This window comes from Canis aureus, chromosome 29 (assembly GCF_053574225.1).
Source record: "Canis aureus isolate CA01 chromosome 29, VMU_Caureus_v.1.0, whole genome shotgun sequence".
Lineage (NCBI taxonomy): Eukaryota > Metazoa > Chordata > Mammalia > Carnivora > Canidae > Canis > Canis aureus.
Genome location: NC_135639.1, coordinates 15,433,299 through 15,455,635, shown reverse-complemented (window position 1 = coordinate 15,455,635; position 22,337 = coordinate 15,433,299). Strand labels below are relative to the sequence as shown.

At 38.7% G+C, this 22,337-nt stretch overlaps 1 protein-coding gene and 1 long non-coding RNA gene across 4 annotated transcripts in view; one reads left to right on the top strand and one right to left on the bottom strand.

Moving 5' to 3' along the window:
- Nucleotides 1–2,837: 2,837 nt before the first annotated feature.
- On the bottom strand, nucleotides 2,838–4,129 carry LOC144300786 (uncharacterized). Its single transcript, XR_013367565.1, has 2 exons — nucleotides 3,699–4,129; nucleotides 2,838–3,454 (listed from the first exon to the last, which is right to left on the bottom strand). It is a non-coding gene; the product is annotated as an uncharacterized LOC144300786 (long non-coding RNA).
- A 948-nt stretch (nucleotides 4,130–5,077) lies between these two features.
- Nucleotides 5,078–22,337, top strand: part of ATRNL1 (attractin like 1) — a 786,052-nt gene continuing 768,792 nt past the window's right edge. For all 3 annotated transcript variants that reach the window (XM_077877514.1, XM_077877517.1, XM_077877516.1), the window contains exon 1: nucleotides 5,078–5,394. In XM_077877514.1, coding sequence (XP_077733640.1) covers nucleotides 5,093–5,394 — 302 coding nt within the window. In that variant the 5' untranslated portion in view covers nucleotides 5,078–5,092. The remainder of the gene's footprint in view (nucleotides 5,395–22,337) is intronic.

Genomic DNA, 22,337 nt, shown 5'->3' with positions numbered 1-22,337 from the left:
ATGATTGAGTGAGACTTATTTACTCAGCAGGCTCCACTACAGGGTGAGCTGGAGGTTGGCTTGACTTTTAGTTTGGAGACCCCAAATGACAATGCATTTTCTCTTGGACTATTCAATTTTTACAGATAGATATCCTTCAGTTTTCTCTCCGGGAGTATTCATTGACTGTAGGTATTCTGGGAACAGGTAGGAAAATGTGGTAGGGAAATCCACCAATCACTATAAAAATATTTACCTAAATGCCTCATTTTTAACTGTGTACCTCACTCTCTCCTTCCATTATGGTTGGTGCTCTAAGGCTGGAGCCTCTGAGATTCAATTTCTTGAGATTTAACCTTCTGTCAGGGTTGAGTCTGGGGTCATCTTTGGCTGCTTGGGGTGAGGAAGGGGACCTTGGGCCCTTATATTGCCCTTAATTATTCTCCTTGTTTTCATCCTTGAGCCCCACCCCTACCTTTCATGGTACCACTTACCTCTGAGTCCTGGGCTCTTTGGGCTTGTTTCTTATTGTTATTATTTCTGTAGGCATAAATGACTTAGTTATCACTTCTCCATTCCCTTTCCTCTTTCCAATGCACTGACACTTTCAAATGCCTTGACCTCTTATCAACAAATTGGTTCTTATTTTGTTATTGTGAATTTATACCTTTAAAATTAAAAAAAAAAAAATCTGTCCTGTCAAGTTGGTAGAGTTTGGAGCAGAGGTAAGTGCTCATACTTAGTCTACTATGTTTAACAGAAAGTCCTAGCCCATATTTTTATTGAATTAAATTTCATGAAAGACAAATTTCTGCAATTGACTACTAGCAATAAACTTTTTTGGGAGTAATAAGTCGAATATTTAGCATGAAAGTTGAAGTATGTTCGTTTTATTTCCCAGTTAAAAAATGTTATTAGCCCCGCAGTATGAATTTAGAATCTTTGGAATTATTTCCTTGGATTTACTTATAACAATATGCTTGAAATGTGTTAAGTAGAAAAATTGGCAGGATCAGAGTGTATGTGTGTGTTTGCAAGTGTGACAGCAAGAGAAACCGATAGAATCCAAGAGAAAAGCAGTGATAGATTTTGGTGGGGAGAAGGTTGTTGGTATTTCAGCACCTAGCTGCATACATGTTTTTAATATCATCAATAGTTTTTTAACGAGTACCTATGATTGATTTTTTTTTTTTTTTTTTTTTGCTGTCTAGTGCCACAGACCATTCATGCTCTATCAGTGTCTTAAAAATACTGCCCCAATTACACTAAGGATCCCTTTGAACGAATGCATTTCTGGCTCTTGTGGCCAGGCTATCTGCAGCTCTCATTATCTTGGCTGCTTTCAGAAGCCTCATATGAGCCAAATGGTGAACAATAGAGATCATTCTTCAGTCAAGCAACTGAGAAGGGGCTGCTTTGGTTCATTAGTCCAAATAGGATCTTTTACTTTTTGAGTTGCAATCAAAAGATCAGTGGGACTGTCATTTCTCTTGTTCTTCTTAAAAAATCATGTGAATTTCCTTCATTTGGCAGTGTGAAGTCTTAGCTTCTTGCCCATCATTTTATAGTACCATTGTTAAGTGGTATGAATGGAAATAAAACACATTCCCCAAATATCTGAAGGTCCTGATATAAAGCTAATTGTGGAGAAAACAAGTATTTTTCTTATCTCTTCCCCTTGGAGAAATTGTAATAGATAATTCCAATCTTAACAGTTTCATCCTACTTCAATAAAACAGATTTTCTCTCCACTACCTCTTTGGAGTAAATTTTCACCTTCCTGCTGGATTTATGACTGCTATTACCAATACGATGAATTATTACAGTGTTGGATAGCACTATGAGGATGCTGACTCTACTTTTTTAGAAAAAAAGAGATAACCATGTTGGAGCATTAAAATTTCTTGATCATAGAAGACACTGAAACATTAGTCCAGATTCTAGGCAAGCTTTATCACTGACTTTTTGTGTGACTGTTGTAAATCATGTAAGTTTTCTGTGTCTACATTTATAAAATACATAACCCTTAACTATATAGGGGAACTCCCAATCTACTGAGCCTAACATATTATAGATAAGCTTATCCAGGGGGTAAATCTCATGTTTTATTCATCTTTGTTTTCTCTTCCTTAAATTCATAAAAGTTACTCAGTAAATGTTGACTAAAAGGGTATGAAAGAAAAAAAAGGATATAGGGCAAGTGGTAATCCTGTGTGATCCTCGTGATGGTAATTTTATATAGATTTAGTATATTCAGCTTGATTCTAAAGGCAAAGTTGAGAGGAAGCTGTGGGGCTGCATGTTCTTTAGTGTAACATGAAGTACTGAGCTGATTATAGTGGTTATGAGATTAAAAGATATATATTTTTAATGGGCAAATCCTTTGCTTGAATATAGGCTACAGTCAGTGTGTGGCTGAGCAGTGATCTCTCTTGTTAAAGGGGCTCCAGTGTACCCTTTGAATTACCTTTACACTCACTGACTGTTTTAAGGGCTTGGCTACCTTCCATATTTCTGAAAGCAACTCTACATTAGATGTGAGAAAGATGTGGCTCACTTTAAACTTTGGCTGGCATGCGAGAAGAATGGAGAAGACAGCAGAGATTGTTCATGTATGTCCACCACAAGAAAGCGTTCTGGATTTTATAGTCATGGAAATTAAAAGGTGTGATCCAGAACAATATCCTCCTTTCAACTGTTTCCCGCCCGCCCCCCCAGAATGTTCTGTTCCTCTTCTTCCTTCATCCCAAGTAGTCTCTAAGGAGCATCCTGATACAAAAGAGATGTCAAAGGAAGAAGGGGCTGTCCTCATTTTCAGATTTGAGGATGAAATTTCTAGTACTGATATTATAGGGGGATTGTGATTTGTTGTATTAATGAAAATCATGGTTTTCTTTTTTTTCCCCCCTTTCCCTTTCAAAGGAGCCACCTCTCTCTGGACCTTGGTCTTCCTTCCTTAAGTCACTGCGGAGGCATTTGCAAAGCAAGCCAACACTTACATTTTATTCACTTAAGTAGAACAAAGCAACTGCTAATAGAAATAGCCTGATAACTAGTGGAAAAAAACACAGGACTGATGGAAGCCACGGGACTTGTGTTTAGAGCTCGGTTCATTACTTTCACCCAGCCCGCCACTGACAAATCTTTCAACCTTTCTGAGTCTCTCTATCCTCATCTGCAAAATGGGGTTAATGGAGGATTTCATCTGCAACGTGGGGGATAAAAGAGATGAAAAGAGATGACGTGGGTACTTTATGCCCGAAAATACATGAGTTGAATCTTAACAATAATATGACTGTGCGGTTACAGCTAAAACTTTTTCTCCTTTCGCTGTCAGAAATGCCTTCGGTAGATTTCAAATTCTTTTTCACACAGTCTGCTCTTCTTTGGTGGGGGATCCCATTACATGGCTTGTAACTCGAGTATACAGGGCTGCAATGTGCGCTCGGCTTCCTTTCTCAAGGGCTGATGCGAGCTTTTAAGAGAAGACACAAAAGTACAAAGCAAAAATTTCAGCACATGCCATCAAATCTTGGAAAGTCATCTAAAGGAGGAAAAGACTGCCGCTGAGAAAGGAAAAAGGCTCTTTTCTGGGCATCATTTCTGCTCTTCTTGGGAAAAAAAAAAAAAAAAAAAGCCCAGATGTTGCAATATTTTTCAAGGCAGAGTATTGTCCCAGATGGAGGAGGAAACCCTGACAAGCAGAAAAAAGGAGATACCTGGGGCTCGGAGGCAGCACCGGGAAGGGGGGGGGGCGCCCTGGGCTCAGAGCCTCGCAGCTCTTTGTTGGGGGCGGGGGAGCCCTCATTTCCGTGGAAGAAATGGCTCCCCTCGGCCAAGTCCCTCCGCGCTCGCGCTCGCGCTCGGGGCTCCGCGACCCCCGCGGCCCCCAGGCCCCGCCCCTCCCAGTTGGTGCGGACCCCACAGCGCGTGGACTGCGGTGCCTTTAAGACTTCTGCCTGCTGCACATGCTCAGCTCTTTGTGCGTTGTCGGAGTTTTTCTAAGAAAAAAAAAAAAGAAGAAATAGGCAGGAGGCTGGGGCGGGGGAGGGGGAAACGCGGGGGGAACGCGCTGCACTTTCGCAGCTGCGGCCAGCGGACGAGAAGGGCCGCTTTTTTGCTGAAGCTGCGAAGCCGGCCGGGTCCGCCCCTCGGCTGCTGGGGCTCCGGGGCGCGGGGCGCGTGGTGCGAGCGGGGCCGGGGAGGGCACGAGGACCGCACCTGGGGCCAGCCTCCGCCGCGCGCGCGGGCCGGGGGGGGGGCGCGGGGGAGTCCCCGGTCCCTGTCAGGGCGGGGCGAGACCACGGCGCTGGGCCCGGGGGGGGGGACACGTGGGCTCGCGCGGGGGGCGCAGGCGGCCCGGCCCCCCGCGCGCTCCAGCCGCAGCCCCGGCGCCCGGCTGACGGCCCGGGGGAGACGGCGGCGGCCGGGGGCGCGCTGGCCGCCGGCCCGGCGGTGCGGGACTGAGCCCCGCTTCCCGGATTCCCCTCCCGCGTTGGGCGCGCCCACCTCGGGGCTCCCGCGGCCCCCGCCCTCCCCGGCGCGCGGGGCTGGAGCGCAGGCAGTTGGCGCGAGCCGCGGGCGAGGCGGGGCCGCGCGCGGGTCCCCTCCCCTCCCCTCCCCTCCCCTCCCGCCCCCCGCCCCCTCCCCCGCCCGCAGGTCCCCTCCGGAGCGCCCCGCGCCGCCCGCGCCGCCCGCTCTCCGCCTCCGCCTCCGCCTCCGCCTCCGGCCGGGCCCCGGGGCGCCGCGGCGCCGGGCTCGGCTCGCGGAGGACAAGGTCAGGAGAGCGAGAGGCGATGCCCGAGGGCGCCTGGCGGGAGCCGAGCGGAGGCGACGGCGACGGCGACGGGGGTCTGTCCCTGCTGACCCGGGAGCGGGACTGGGGCAGGCGCCGGTGAGGAGGAGGAGGAGGAGGAGGAGGAGGAGGAGGAGGAGGAGGAGGAGGAGGAGGAGGAGCAGCAGCAGCAGCAGCAGCAGGAGCGGCGGCGGCGGCGGCGGCGGCGCGGGCTCCTCCGGCCGGATTCCCCTGTCCGCGCCCCCCGCCCCCCGCCCCTGCGGGCATCGCTGTCGGCGCCTGCGAGCTCAGCCGGGCCGGGCAGGGGCGCCGGGGAAGATGCAGCCGGGGGGCCGGGCCCGCATGGGCCCCCCGCAGCCCGCGGCCCCGGGGCTGTGCAAGGCTCGGCCGGTCGGCGGCGGCGGCGGCGGCGGCGGTGGCGCCTCCTCCTGGCTGCTGGACGGGAACAGCTGGCTGCTGTGCTATGGCTTCCTCTACCTGGCCCTCTACGCGCAGGTGTCCCAGTCCAAGCCGTGCGAGAGGACCGGCTCCTGCTTCTCGGGCCGCTGTGTCAACTCCACCTGCCTCTGCGACCCGGGCTGGGTGGGGGACCAGTGCCAGCACTGCCAGGGCCGGTTCAAGTAAGTGCCTCCGCCGGACCCCGCGCCCCCGCGCCCCGCCCGCCCCGCCCCCGCCCTCCACGCGCCCCCGGGTCCCGGTCCCGATCCCGGTCCCGGAGCCGCCCGCAGCTCGCCGGCCCCTGCATCCCGGGCGCCCCGGGCACTCGGCCCCGCGCGGAGCCCCGCCGTGGTCGGGATGCCCGCAGCGACTTGTGCGCCCCTGCCCTTGGGCATTTGCGTACTCCGTTCACGGTGCCAAACACCATTCTGTTAGGTACCACCCCCCCCCCTTTTTTTTAAATAAAAAATCATGCAGGTAACTCTTGAAATGCTTGAACGTTGCAAAAATATTCAAACAATGCAGAAGTATAAGGGTTAAAAGTTACGGTCTACCGGTGCCTCCCTCTACTCGCATCGCCCTGCTCTCTAGAGAGGTAACACTGCTGACATTTCGGTTTATTTAGTGTTATAATAGTGATCTTAAGAGTTCACGGTGGGCTTACAAGGTGCCAAAGACCGTGAAGCGCCTGACGTGGATTATCTCATTTGTTCCTCGCAACTCTGTGAGTTATTAGGATTATTAGGCCGGATTTACAGAGAGAACTCGAGGCGATGAATTTAAGTCGTTTGCCCAAGATTATTACACGGTAGTAAGGTCTGAGTTGTGGTTCCAAATCGGCTAGCCTAACTCTAGAATGTGTACATTTTAGCCAATAAATTGAATTTGCCAGGACAAGTTTAATTGAGAATACAAGAGTGATTTTGGGTAACCTGAAATGAGGAAATGCCTGGACTTTTTAACGTGAAGATAATGGATTTTTCCAACTGTTTATTTCACTATCAGTTGTTGTGTGAGACCATGACTTTGGTTTTTCTCTGAAGCTCAAGGCCCCAAGGAGTTTGCTTTACAACAAGGATACTTCCCCTCTCTTGGCCGATGTTTATTAAATTCCGGCCTGATATGAAAAAGAAATAGGTGAATGGATGGGTGGGTGGGTGCGGGGAGCAGTAAGTACCATAGTTGAGGCCGTTAGGGTAGCCATCTAACCATTTGCAGATAATAGTCATTAAGTAAGGCAACTTTTTAGACTTCTAGGTAGCTACTGTGAAATTTGCTGGTTGTTTTGTGGCTCCGAGATTATGCTATATAGATTACTGATATTTGCTGTTAGGATGATAGCAAAATCTAAGTGAAATGTCTTGGGTTCTAAGGCAGAGGAATATGGTTCACCTTATTAATGGATTATAGGAGGATGTCCTGGAAATTTTAAATACAGCATATTTTCCTTTTTTTTTTTTAAACTGTTGCAATTTTGAACAATGCCTGCTTAAAGGGCACTTATAATTTTAGGTAGATCCTACTATTTAATTTCCAGCAGATTTTTGGAAGTTAAATCTCAAAATAGAAGTTGATGAAATCCATTTGTAGCAATAGATTGAAATGTTTTCTTCCTACTGTCACAAACTAGTATAATACTGTAGTTTTTTTGATACTTTTTTTTTTATTTGAAAGAGATGCTAATTAAAAGTTTTAAGTATTTCAGGATAAGGAAAGCTATCTTACTGAATTGTGCTTGTGAGTAGCCTTTATTACTTAAGTGGTTTTAAATTTTTTTTTAGATTTTTAAATTTTATAAGAGAGAGCACAAGCAGGGGGAGTGGAGGGCAGAGGGAGGGGGAGAAGCAGGCTCCCTCCTGAGCAGAGGGCTCCATCCCAGGACCCCAGGATCACTACCTAAGCCTAAGGCAGACTCTTAACCGACTGAGCACCTAGGCACCTCTACTTAGGTGTTTTTAAACTTTGGCTATGACAATTGCAGCGAGCCTTTTTATCAAGCACGAATTTTGAACATATAGACTGATAGCCAACAAAACAGCTGCATCGATTTTTGATATCTTTCTAGAAATAAGTAGGAAGATAACTTGGTACATATGTGATTGAGAGATTTTGACCTTTTTGTGGGTTGATTTGCTCCATTTGTCTAAAGAGGACAAAGATTCCTGTAGTCCCAAGAAGCTCCTCTTACATTTTATAGTAGTGGAACTTGTTAATCAACTAGATCAGCAGCCTGTAACCTCACTAGCCGATGTTGTCCCAGTTAGTTGGAAAGATCACAGGTCAATTTAAACTAACTTAAATAACATAAGGAGATGGTATTCATAAACATAATACATTAGTGAGTAAAAGAGGAATAGCTTCTTAAATATAGTTAAATAACAACTAGCCCTGAACTAATCATTGAATATAAATCATTTCCTTGGAAACTGTTATTTCCTGTGATTCATTGTACTGTATTGATAAGTATTTTTTCATTTCTTTATGGAATACAAGCTATTAATCAGAGTAAATATAACTGGTACTACTCTGTTTTATGTATACTCTTAGGGGTAAAATGTAGTATTTAATGTTAAAGGGAAGAATCAATTCAGAAGAAAATTCTTCCTGGTAAAGTATATGTTAAGCTAAAAAAGGATGATAGCTTGTTTTACTCAGCATTTGAAGTAATATCATAGTGAGAAAGACTTTACCTAGAAATTCTCACTTCATTAATTATCTTGAAAATCTTTTACTAAGCTGAAGGATAGCAACCTAGCAAACAGATATCAAAAATGATCAATCTTGGTAAGCAGGTGTCAAAATTAATTGGCTGGTTCCATGGTAACTTAGTTTTTTTTTCTACGGTGGGGATTTCACTAGGGAATAAGAGTATTCTTCAAATGGTTCTTTAGAATGGAAGATTGATGGTGGGGAGGGATGCAGAAGCAACTATGGTATCAAAAGTGGTACTTTAGTTCTCTTAGCACTGATTCCAGTCTTCTGTTTCTATTTGAAAAGAACAAAACACTCAGAATTATAAGTCATTTCTCGCATAGGTAAAACAAAATGAATACTTTGAACCTTGTCTGAAAGGCTTGGGAAAAGACAGTGCCAATTTGAAATCTAATAATTAAGGATGTAATATACGCTAATTTGAAGTATATTTACTTGAGTACCTTAGTATAACATTAGACTAGAGAACATTTTACTACAAGATTTGTTTAAATGAATTACATTTTCTTTTAGAAACTAGTTGTTTAGAATTTTTTCTGTAGAGTAGTTGAGATTTATATTTATATAAATTTATATTTCATGTTCAGACTTGGACATTTTCAGGCTAATGTGACTTAGGAACCTATGTTTTCTAATTTGTAAGCAAGAAAACTAAATTAATGCTCTGAAATTGGAAAATATCTCATACTGTGAATAATTTCTAAATGTAACTTTATTAAAACATTTATTGAATACTTAAAAAATCTATTACATCTTATTGTATTTTTAATGTATATTGATTTTTTAAAAAAGATTTTATTTATCTCAGAGAAGAGAGCACATGGATGCACAAGTTGGGGGGAGGGGGAGAGGGAGAAGCAGACTCCCTGCTGTGCAGGGAGCCCTACTGGAGGCTTGGTCCCAGGACCTCGGGATCATGTCCTGAGCCGAAGGCAAATGTTTAACTCACCGAACCGCCCAGGTGCCCTGTAATGTAGATAGATTTTTCTTAATCTCTTAGGTTAATCAAATGTAGATACGGAAATTCTCACATTTTTAGTAGAAGTATTCTATTTCTGGTGACAGCAATGATGAAGATATAATATTGGGACTTCATTGCTGTTAAAAACAGAAAGGGGGGCACCTGGGTGGCTCAGTGGTTGAGCATCTGCCTTTGGCTCAGGGCATGATTCCCAATTTCCTGGAATCAAGTCCCACATTGGACTCCCCAGAGGGAGCCTGCTTCTTGCTCTGCCTATGTCTCTGCCTCTCTCTGTGTCTCTCATGAATAAATAAATCTTAAAAAAAATAAACAGAAAGGGACAGGGTTAAAAGTGTAAATATGTTTCCTTAGCTACTACTACTAAAAAAAAAAAACACATTTGGAATCATTTCTATTAATAGAAAAACTGTCAGTAACTATAAAGTTGCGTTGAATGCTCCCTGACCTCAAGTATGTTTGTTTTTCTTTAATTTGTTAATATTTTTACCCATAAGGTTTTTTTAAGCTTTTATTTAAATTCCAGTCATTAAAAGCACTTCCATACAACTCTTGGTACTCATTGCAATAAGTGTACTCCTTAATCCCCATCACTTACTTAAAACATCCTCCCTCTACCACCTTCTGGTAAGAGTCTTCTTTATTTAATTAAATTATTTTTTTTTTTAGAGAGATAGTATGTGTGCATGGGGGGAGGGCAGAGGCAGAGGGAGAGAGACAGAGTCTTTTTCCTTTTTTTTAAAGGTTTTATTTATTTATTTGAGAAACAGCATAAGTGGGGTGGAAGGTGGATGGGTGGGGAGGGGCAGAGGGTGAAGTTCAAACAGACTCCCTACTGAGCAGGGAGCTGACTGGGGGCTTGATCCTAGGACCTTGGGGTCATGACCTGAGTGGAAAGCAGACACTTAACCAACTGAGCCACCCAGGGACCCCAAGAAAGAGAATCTTAAGCAGGTTCCACACCCAGTAAGGACTTGTCAGACTATGTCACTCCTTATTATATATACTCTTATAGTGTTCTTTTTCCTTTTTGATACTTTCAAGAGGCATTATTCAGTTATGATTAAAATTTTTTCATTATTTTTAAGACCTTTTTTTGAGGTGTAATTGACATGCAGTAAACCGAATGTTTGTAATGTTTTATTGTACATATACACCTCTGAAACTATCACCGCAGTCAAGATCATAAAAATACCCACACCCAAAATTCCATGTGCCTCTTGATAATCCCTGTACCCAGGCAAATACTGAACTGCTTTCTGTCACTATAGATTTGTTGGACTTTCTAGAATTTTTTGTAAGTAGAATCATATACTATGTACTCCTTTTTATCTGGCTTTATTCACAGTTTATTCATTTTGAGATTCATTAATGGTGTATCAAGGATTTATTCTTTTTAGTTACTGTGCAGTATTCCAATGTACGGATATACCACAATTTGTTTTTCACCCAGTGATGGATATTTGGGTTTGTTTCCAATTTTTGGCCATTCTTTTAAATTTTTTTTTTTTTTAATTTTTATTTATTTATGATAGTCACACACAGAGAGAGAGAGAGGCAGAGACACAGGCAGAGGGAGAAGCAGGCTCCATGCACCGGGAGCCCGACATGGGATTCGATCCCGGGTCTCCAGGATCACGCCCTGGGCCAAAGGCAGGCGCCAAACCGCTGCGCCACCCAGGGATCCCTGGCCATTCTTTATAAAGCACATCTGAACTTTTATGTGGAAGTCTTTATATGGACATCTGCTTTCTTGGGTAAATACAGAAGAATGGAATGGCCAGATCACATTGCTGATACATATTTACCTTTTCAACAAACTGACAACTTTTCCAAAGTGGTTGTATTATTTACATTCCCACCAGCAGTATATGAATGTTAATTCACAATGTCACCAACACTTGGTATGGTCAGTCTTTAATTATGAGGGTTCTAAGTGGTTTGTAGTAGTATCTCATTGTGCTTTTAATTTCTGTTTCTCTAATAACTAATGATGTTGAACGTCTTGTCATATGCTTACTTAGAATCTATATATTTTCTTTGGTGAGGTGTCTGTTCAAAACTTTTGCACATTTAAAAACATTTTTTTCTTTCTTGTTACTGATTTTTATGAGTTCTTTACACATCTGGATACTAGTTCCTTTTCAGATTTATAATTTGCAAATATTTTTTCCCAGGCTGGGGCTTGTCTTTTCATTCTCTGAGCAGTGTTTTCAAATAACACAAGTTTTAAACTTGATGAATTCCAGTTTATCACTTTTTTTCTTTTATGAATTTTATTCTTGGTGTTAGATCTAAGAAACCTTGGCTTAAATTGTTATTTCTCTTTAATTTTTTTTTCTAGAAGTTTTGTAGTTTTAGATTTTACATTTAAGGTTTATAGTCCATTTTGAGTTAATTTCTGCATACGGTGAGAGGTATGGATCTCAATTCTTTCTTTTTTTTCTTTTGCATATAGAAATTCAGTTGTTCCAGGACCATTTTAAAAAGACTATCCTTGAGGTGCCTGGGTGGCTCAGTCGGTTAAGTGTCCAACTCTTGATTTTGGCTCAGGTCACGATCTCAGGGTTCTGGGTTCAAGCCCTGCATTGGGCTCTGCACTCAGTATGGACTTGGTTTGGGATTCTCTCTCTCCTTCTCTCCCCGCCCCTTTCCCTGCTTGCCCTCTTTCTCTCTCTAAAATAAATAAATAAAATCTTAAAAAAAATAAGACTATCCTTTCTCTGATAAGTTGCTTTGTATCTTTGCCAAAACCACTTGTTCATATATTTGTGTATTTCTGAACTCTCTTCTGTTCCATTGATCTCTTTATTTGCACATCAAGACAAAAATGTCTTGATTATCGTAGCTTTATAAGTCATGAAGTCAGCAGGTGTTAAGTCCTTTAATCTTGTTCATTTTTCAGTTACTCTGGCTCTTCTAGGTTCTTTGCATTTCCATATGAATTTCAGGATCAGCTTGCCAATTTCTACAAAAAAAACCCTGGGATTTTACTTGGAATTATGTTGAAGCTATAGATTAATTTGGGGGACAGTTGACACCTGTCCCTCAAATTAATCTCAATATTAATATTGAATTTTCTGGCTCATGAACATGGTATATGTCTCCTTTTATTTAGGTCTCTTTTAGTCTCTCAGCAGTATTTTAAAATTTTCAGTGAACAGGTTTTACAGCTCTTCTCAGATTTTTCCCTAAATATTTCACATTTTTTGATGCTATTATAAATTATATATATTTTTATTTTTAATTTCTGATTGTTCCTCTTATTTGGAAATACGTTTTTTTTTTGTTTATTAATCTTGTATCTTTCAGTCTTGCTAAACTCATTAGTTACAGATTTCTGTAAATTCTTGATGATATTCTGAATAGATTATGTTGTTTGCAAATAAAGATACCTTTCCTCCTTTCTGTATAATCTGGATGCCTTTTCTTTTTCTTGCCTTATTTCACTGGCTAGAACCTCCATTGCAGTGATCTATACTTGTGGTGACTTTGGTCAACTCTAAGCAATTCATGATTTAGGGAGATTTTATATATATATATGTATACATATTACAGTATATATTAGATTTTATTTATTCATGACACACACACACACATACACACAGGCAGAGGGAGAAGCAGGCTCTATGCAGGGAGCCTGACATGGCACTCCATCTGGGTCTCCAGGGTCACGCCTGGGCTGAAGGCGGTGCTAAACTGCTGAGCCAACTGGGCTGCCCATAGAGAGAATATTTAATTCTTCTTATTTTGTTTTTATTTATTTATGATAGTCACAGAGCGAGTGAGAGAGAGAGAGAGAGAGGCAGAGACATAGGCAGAGGGAGAAGCAGGCTCCATGCACCGGGAGCCCGACGTGGGATTCAATCCCGGGTCTCCAGGATCACGCCCTGGGCCAAAGGCAGGCGCTAAACCGCTGCGCCACCCAGGGATCCTCTATTATTTAATTATTTATTTATTTATTTATTTATTTATTTATTTATGATAGTCACAGAGAGAGAAAGAGAGGCAGAGACACAGGCAGAGGGAGAAGCAGGCTCCATGCACCAGGAGCCCGATGCGGGATTTATTCCCGGGTCTCCAGGATCACGCCCTGAGCCAAAGGCAGGCGCCAAACCGCTGCGCCACCCAGGGATCCCTATTATTTAATTCTTAAGTATGATGTTATCTGTAAGTTTTTTGTAAATTCCTTTTATCACATTGAGGAGGTTTCCTTCTGTTCTTAGTTTGCTAAGAGTTTTTATTGGAGATGGATATTAGATTGTGTTTTCTACATCTGTTGAGATCATCATATCATTTTTCTGTTTGTTTCTTGATATTATGAATTTTGTTGCTTAATTTTTAAATGTTAAAACTACTTTACATTCCTGAGATAAACACCATCTGAAACGATTATGTTTTCTTTCTTTATATGTTGTTTGGAATTGATTGATTAGGATTTTGCTTAGAATTTTTGTATATATGTTCATGAAGGATATTGGTCTGTACTTTTTGTATAATGTCTTTGTGCAGTTTTAGAATCAGGGTAATACCAGCCTCCTAGAATGAGTTGGGACCTTCCTGTTTAGTTTACTGGAAGAGTTTGTATAGAATTAGCATTATTTCTTCATTATGTTTGGTACACTTCACCAGTGAAGCCCTTAAGGTCTGGAATTTTCTTTAACTCCAAATTCAGTTTATTTAATATAAATTCATTTGGTTTAGCATATAATACCACAAGTTCAATTTATGTATTATATATAGGACTGTATAACTAGAATTTGGTCAAATTTACTGGCAAGAATATTGCCCATCTTGATAAACATTCCTTGTATAAGTGAAAAGAATGTGTGTGATGGGTGGAATGTTCTATAAATTTCAGTTAGATTGAGTCGATTCATAGTTTTATTCAAGTTTTCTAAAACCTTTTTGTCTACTTATCAGTTATTGAGAGAGAAGTATTAAAATCTTCAATTTTAATTTTGCATTTGTCTATTTCTCCCTGCAGTCTTTCTTGTTTTGCTTTATGTATTTTGGAGCTCTTTTATTAAGTACATGAAATTTTATTTCCTCTTGATAAATTGACCCATTTTTTCATTATGAGATGACTATTGAAAGATGATCCTTTTATCATTCAGGTCTTTGTACCTTTTTTGAAAATCAGTTGGATATATCTATCTCTATATTTGTTTCTTGACTCTGTTCTGTTCCTTTGATTCATGTTCTGTCCTTTTGAGAGTCTCTTTTTTGACTATTATAACTTTATAGTAAGTCTTGAAATTAGGTAATGAGATTCTCAGAACTCTATTTTTATTTTTGAAAATTCATTTGGTTATTCTAACTCATTTGCTTTTCCACATTTTAGGATCAGTTTCTCAGATCAAAAAAAAAAAAATCCTCCTGGGATTTTGGTTGGGATTGTGTTGGCTTGAGATTGTTTTGAGAAGACTAGCATATAAACAATACTGACTTCTCCATTCCATCAACATTTCTTCATCTATTTAGGTTTGCATGGATTTCTTGCATGTTTTGTAGTTATCATATATAGATCCTACATGTATTTTGTTAGATTTATACTAAATAGTTCATGTACTTTGATGCTATTGTAATTGATATTGTTTCTTTTAATTTCAATTTCTGTTTGTTGATCTTTATTATGTGGAAATACAATTGATTTTTGTATATTGACTTTGTATCCTTCCTGCAATGTTGCTAAACTCCGTTTCAGTAGCTTTTTTTATAGATTCCTTGGGATTTTCTACATACACAATTATGTTATCTGTGTAGAGTCAGTTTTACTTCCTCCTTTGCAATTATATGTATGCCTTTTATTTTTCTTCTTGCTGTATTGTACTGGCTAGGACCTTCAACTTGATGTTGAATAAGAAAATAATAGTGAATATCATTGCCTTGTTCCCAGTCTTAGGTGAAAACATTCAGTTTTTAAGCATATAGTATTATGTGAGCTGTAGGCTTTTTTGGTAAATGCCATTTACTAGGTTTAGAAAGTTCCTTGGTATTCCTTATTTTGACAGTTTATTATGTATGGATGTTAAATTTTATCTTTTTCCTGTATCTGTTGAGACAATCATTTGGTTTTTCTTTAGTTTGTTGATATTGGTGAATTAACTTGATTGATTTTCAAATGTTTAATCAGCCTTATAGTCCTGAGATAAGTCCCCATTGGTCATAATATATTATACTTTTTATATATTGGTGTATTTGATTTGCTATTATTTTGTTGAGGATTTTTGCTTCTGTGTTCTCAGAAGATATTACTTTGTAATTTTCTTTTCTTATAATGGCTTTGGGTTTCTTATCATGATAACACTAGCCCTATAAAAAAAGTTAGAGAGTGCCCCCTGCCCCTTCTTCTGTTTTCTGGAAGAATTTATGTAGAATTGATCTTACTTTTTTCATCAATGTCAGTAAAATTCATCACTGATGCCAACTGGGCCTGAGATTTTCTTTGAGGAAAGGCTTGCAACTATGAATTCAATTTTTAAAATAGATGTAGGGACATTCATTTCCTTTTTTTTTTTTTTTTTTTGAGTGTGTTTTGGTAGATTGTCTTACAGAGATTGATTCGTTTCATCTGAGTTTTCAAATTTGTGGGAATAACATTGTGTATAATATTCCCTTATCCTTTTAAAGTTTGTGGAGTCTTTAGTAATATTTCTCACATTTCTGATATTGGTAGTTTACATTTTCTTTCTTTTTTCTTAGTCTGGCTATATATTTATTGACGTTATTGATCTTTTCAAAGAATATGTTTGGTTTAATTGATTCCTGCTCTTTTTTCTTTTATTGTTGTTTTCAGTTTCATTGATTGTTACTTCCTTTGGTTTTAATTTGCTTTTCTTATTCTAATTTCTTAAGATGAAAAGCTTACATCCTTAATTTGAGATGTTTCTTCCTTTCTAATAAAAGTATTTTAATGCTATGTGTGTTCTGAGCCCTGCTTTAGCTGCCTCTCACATATTGATAGGTAGTGCTTTCATTTTTATTCAGATCAATATACTTTCTAATTTTCTTTTAGACATGCTCTTTGGCTCATATAGAACAATTTTGTTTAACTTTCAAGTATTTGAGGATTTACCAAAGATTTTTGTTATTTATTCCTAGTTAAACTATGTTCAAAGAACTATGTTCATACCTTGTATGATTTCAGTTCTTACAAATTTGTTAAGACTTGTTTCTAGAAAAAAAATGTGGTGCACTGTGGTGAATATTAACATTTGCAATAGAAAAGAAGGTACATTCTTCTGTTGAGTGGGATGTTATAGAAATGTCAGTTAAGTCAAGTTGATTCTAATTGTTCAGGTAATTTATCTGTATGATATTGTTTAGTTCTGTTGATTCAGAGGAGTGTTGAAGTCTCCACCTGTGATTATAGATTTGTCCATCTGCTTTCACTTCTGTCAGTTTTGCTTATGTTTCAAGGCTTTTTTTTGGTGAGTGGATACAAAATAGAACTGCTGTGTTTTTTTGGTGAACTGACCCATTTGTCATAGTATCATTTTTTCCATCTTTTTCTTTGGAACTGTTTCTGCTTTATAGTCTACTTTGATATTAATAGCCACTCTGTTATATATATATTTCAATCCAATGTAATAATCTCTTTTTATTGGTTTGTTGAGACTATTTACATTTAGTATATTTGGATATATTTTGGTATTCTGTTTTAATTTGCTATTGTCCTTTCAGATATATGGCTTTGTATTATTTTTTATTGATTATGCTATTGTTCACAATATGCATACCTAACTTTTTGTAATCTATTCAGAGTTAATGCTATTTTAAAATTAGCAGGCTAAATTAAGTTTTATAACCATATTTGTCCATTTATCCATCTCTACTGACCTTTGCTATAATTGTCTTGTACATTACATCTACTTGTATGACAAACCCCGTTAGATAAAGTTATAAATTTTTCTTTCAACAACATATTTTAAAGAACCTAAGAGGAGAAAAACTGTCTATTTTATATTTCTCAGATTTTTGCTCTTTCTTTTGCTTTTTGCTTATCTATAGATAGAAATTTCCTTCTAGGATCATTCTTCTTTAGTGTGAACCACTTTTTTTTCCCCCCATTTCTTTTCAAACATGACTGTTGCTGATGTCTTTTCTTAATGTTTTTTGGCCTAACAGTACTTTTATTTTGCTTTGTTTAGTGAGGGATATTTTTGCAGGTACAGAATCTTAGGTTTTTAATTTTTTCAGCATTTTAAACAAGTCGCACAGTTCTTTTCTGGTCTTTCATGATTTCTGATGGGAAGTCTGCAGTAATTCTAATTGTTTTTCTTCTATATATAATGTCATTTTTCTCTAGCTACTTTCAAGATTTTTCTGAATTTTTTGTTTTAAGCAGTTCAAATTATGATGTATCTGGATGTAGGTTTCTTTAAATTTACCATAGGTGGTAGGGTTTGCTGATCTTCTTGAATTTGTATTTCTGTGTTTCATCAAAATGGGATTTAAAAAAAGCATTATTTCTTTTAATATATTTTTCTGCAGTAATCTTTTTTGTTTCTTCTTGGATTTTAGTGACACTCATGAGGTTTTTGATTTAGCTTCACGGGTTCTTGAGGTTCTGATTTTTTAAAAAAATTTTTTCTCTTTCTTCAAATTGTATTATTTCTTTTGAACTATCATTAGCTTCACTGACTGTTGCCTCTATCATATACTTTCTGCTTTTGAACCCATCCAGTCATTTTAAATTGTGTAAGAGGTGGTATTTTTCATTATTAACCTTTCCATCATGTTCTTTTTGATAATTTTTCTTTCTCTGTTGAGAGCTCTCATTTCATTTTTTCTTTATCTTTGTCTTTTTTTTTCTTTATCTTTGTCTTATGGCGTCTAGTTATAATAGTTAATGTCTGTCTGATGATGCAGTTTTGGATCTTCTCAGGGTTGACATCGATTATCTTTTCCCTTGAGAAATGTTGATAGTTTCCTAGTTCTTTGTATGTTGAGTGATTTTTATTTATTCTGGACATTGTGAAAGTTATCTTGTATAAGTTATGGATCTTGTTATGTTCTGGGGAATGTCCATTTACTGATCTATCAGTTTACTTGTTTAGTTCTTTTTAGTAAGGAACAAACCATTTGGGTTCAAGTAGCAAATTCTCCGTCATGCTTTCTGAGGGTAATGGTTTTAATCTCAGTTCTGTTTTCAAAGCCTTTGGATCTGAATGCACACATGCCACTCAGGGACTAGTCTGAGACTTGTGTAGTGTTTTAAGTTTTAATTAATTTCTCAAAGGCTTCATTAAGCTGCTTTTTGGGTCTGTTCCTCATATGAGCTACTCAGATTGAACCTGAGTCTTAATGTGAGTTCATATGCAGAATTAGGGTATTTCCATCTTCAGCTTTTGTTCCTTCGGACACCTTGCATACTCTGATGTGCAGGGTACCTTTTCCTGGCCATTCGTGCTGGAAAGACAGAATTTCTCCTTTAAGAGCCCATGAATGTTTTGCTGTCATTTTCAAGGTTTGCCATCCTTTTCATCTCTTAGCCTTTGCTTTAGTAAAATCCTGAATTTTTTTCTACTGGGTTCTCACATTAGCTCTTGAATTGATTTCTCTGCTTCTAATTTTCCCCTTGCTGTTCTCCTTTATTGCTACCAGAGTTTGCTTCATAGAACACAAATTTGATCATATCTTTTCTTTGCAAAAGAGCTAGAATGTTTAAAGCAGCGACTCTAAGGTTTCTGATGAAGAATCTATTGTCATTCAAATTGTTGCTCTCATTTTCCTTTGGCTTCCTTTTTTCTTCTAAATTTTCAGAAATTTGGTTTTGATGTATAGGAGTATAGAATTTTTTGAGTTTATTTGTTATTTGCTGTTTCTTGCCTTGTAGGTTTATATATTTTTCAGAATTTGTAAAATTTTGTTATTTTTGCATTTTACTTATTTATTTATTGAAGCTTGATTTGCCGACATAAGTATAACACCCAGTGCTCATCCCATCAAGTGCCCTACTCAGTGCCTGTTACCCAGTTACCCCAATTGTTATCATTTTTTCTGGTATTTTTTTTCAGCTTCACACTCTTACTCTTTCTTCTCTCCCATGACTCCAAAGAGACAAATATTACTTCTTTGTCACTAAAGCCCTCTTCAGGGATGCCTGGGTGGCTCAGTGGTTGAGTGTCTGCCTTCAACTCAGGATGTGATCCCAGGATCTGGGATCAAGTCCCACATTGGCTCTTTGCAGGAAGCCTGCTTCTCCCTCTGCCTGTGTCTCTCGGCCTCTCTCTCTCTCTCTCTCTCTCTCTCTCATGAATAAACAAATAAATCTTTAAAAAAAAAAAAAGCCCTCTTCAGTCTGTTTTCTTTACATTCCGGTTGGATAACTTTTGTTTATCTTTATGCTCATTGATTCTTACTTCTATCATCTCCATTCTGCTATTGGGCCCATCTTGTGAGTTGGTATAAAAAATTTCACTTATCATATTTCCATTTCTTTATGTTTTGTTTCTTTACTTGAAACTTTTATTTTTATATTTGTTTTGAAAGTATCTGCAACTGCTTGTCATACCATTTTTCTGATAGCTGCTTTAAGATTTTGACAGGTAATTCCAGCATCTTTACCATGTCAATCGTGGTACCTCTATCTTTTTTCAGATGAGTTCAAATTTTCTTGTTTCTTGGTATGGCAGGTAATTTTGGATTATATCTTGGATATTTTAAGTATTGTGCATGAAATTCTGGTTCCTGTTTAAAAATTCTGCTTTAGGAGGCAATCAACTTGTTTTGGTTTAGCATACATGACCTTCCTTTTTTTTATATAATAGCTTTATCGAGTTTTAACTTATATACCATAATATTAACCACAGTAAAAAATAAATGAGTACAACTGAATCAGATCTTTTCAAAATGAAGTATCTTGCCTGGCAATTTAATTTCTTAATTTCTTCCTCCTACATCTGTAGCTTCTTTGCTCAATATGAAGTTAGCTTGACATTAGGCATATTTAACATGGCCAGAAATCTTGAAGTAAATGCCTAATTATAATATTTGGCCTAGAATCTGATTTTCAAATATTTGAGTGAAAGACTTCTGAGTACCCCCAAATAGCAACTATCAATTCCAATGTAACTTATCCACAGAGAAGTATTGATACACAGTAGCTAAAAGATTAAAATGCTGAAAACTTTTTTGATACTGGTTTTAGTAATATTCATCCTGAAGGCATTGTTTTGTCTTGACAATTATTATTTTTTTTAATAGAATTTATTTATTTGTGAGAGAGAGAGAGTGCATGAGCTGGGGATGAGGCAAATGGAGAGGAAGAGGCAGACTCCTTGCTGAGGAGGGAGCTCATTGAGGGGCGTTATCCCAGGACCCCAGGATCATGGTCTGAGCCAAAGGCAGACGCTTAACCCACTGAGCCACACTGGCACCCCTGTTTTGGCAATTACTTGAAATCTGCATGAGATTGGGAAAGATTTGCAATGGAAATACAGTATTTTAAAGGATCATAGGAAAAAAGTTTTATTTGCTAGAGGAGAAATGGTGATGGTCTTACCAGGGGCATGCTACCAGCAATCAATTATTTTTCACCCCAAATCATGCAAAGGGTAGGGTATAAACATTTCCTTCCTCTTCTATCAGATGTGAGAACTGACTAAGCACATTATATTTGTTACCACTGAGGCCAGTCTATAGAGGAATCTTGTGTATGTGGTGCCAGTCAACTACTGTAGTCAGCTTGGTTAGTGTGTTTTATGTGAAGGAATACTGTGTGGCCAGGATATGATTTGTTCAAATCAGTGTTCTCTAAAGTGGGATGGTAACTAAGATAACTCACTGGAAAGTGGGAAGAAAATATTAGGACTCCTAGTATTGTTATTTTTAATTTTGATTTTTAAAATCTGTACTTTATAGTGCACAATATTTTTCTTTATTTTATTTTAATTTATTTTATTTTAATTTAATTTAATTTAATTTTTTATTTTTGAGTGGGCTTTATGCCCACTTAATTGACTGAGCCACCCAGGCACCCCTAGTGCACAATATTTTAAGTAGTACATGTTTACTTATATGTAAATATACATATATTTGAGTTATGTAATAAAAATTTTTACTGACAAAGGAGCATGTAATTAAGGTTTGAAGACTACTACTCTAGCAGATGAGGTCACCTAAGTTTTTATTAGGAGTCAGGTGGATGGAGAATGCACATTTAAAAGTGGAGGATGCACAGTATACTATGAAGGAAGCAGGAAGAAATATAAGCTCAGTAGTGTAATACAGTATCACTGTGGAGAAAGGAAAAAAAGTTAATACCAATGAATATAATCTAGAGGTACTCTTCATTTTGTTTAAATGTATAAAATAGTATAGTAAAATGTATAATGTTTTAATTAAAAATGTATAAACTATTAAACAATATTTTAATTAAAAATACTGTTTTTAAAAAGACTTCCATATGACGATGGCTTGCAAAGGCGACTCTCTATAAAGATTCTCCAAGTAGATTTGACTATTTCTTGAGTGGTTATTGTCAGCACTAAAACCATTTTTTCTGATAAACAGGATTTATTGTCTCAGAGACTTTGTAGTATTAAAACTACTGATTTTTTCTTATTTTATGTTTTATTTTTTTATTTTTTTCAAAGATTATTTATTTATTCATGAGACACACACACACACAGAGAGAGAGAGAGAGAGAGAGAGAGAGGGAGACAGAGACACAGGCAGAAGGAGAAACACGCTCCATGCAGGGAGCCTGACATGGGACTCAATCCCAGGTCTCCAGGATCATGCCCTGGGCCGAAGGTGGCGCCAAACCGCTCAGCCTCCCGGGCTGCCCTTATATTATGATGTTTTAATCAAATTTTTTATTTATAGCCAGGATAGAGAATAATACTTCAATTGCTTTGATTTTAGTTTAATGTTTGTGCTTGTTTTCCTATACTTAGTAGTGGCTGTTCCTGTATTTTAAATAGCTTAGCATGTTTATTTGATCAGGGACTCTAGATTGGGCAGTTTTAGCAAGATGAGACATTTGAAGGCATATGGGCACATGACAGGCATGGGGATAGAGATTGGCAAACTTTTTCTGTAAAAGGCCAGATAATAGATATTTTAGAATTTGCAGGCCAGATGGTTTCTGTTGCCACTGCTCAACTCTGCTCTTGTAGCATGTTAGCAATCTTAGACATGTGTAAACAAATGGATGTAGTGGAATTCCATTAAATCTTCATTTACACAGACAGTGGGCCAGTAGTTTATGGAGCTCTGATCTAGATTAACATGTCAGTATGACCTCAAATCAAGAACAGGAGTGCCGCAATAAAAAATAGGTTAGTTGTTTGAAACTTAGAATACTTCGTAAAAACAATATTAGAAATAGCTAGTTCAGTGTCTGTTTCCATGGGTATATATTTTCCTCTGCAAATAGGCCCTACTTTGTTTCTTTGCATGCTTGGTAGTTTCTTGTTGATTATT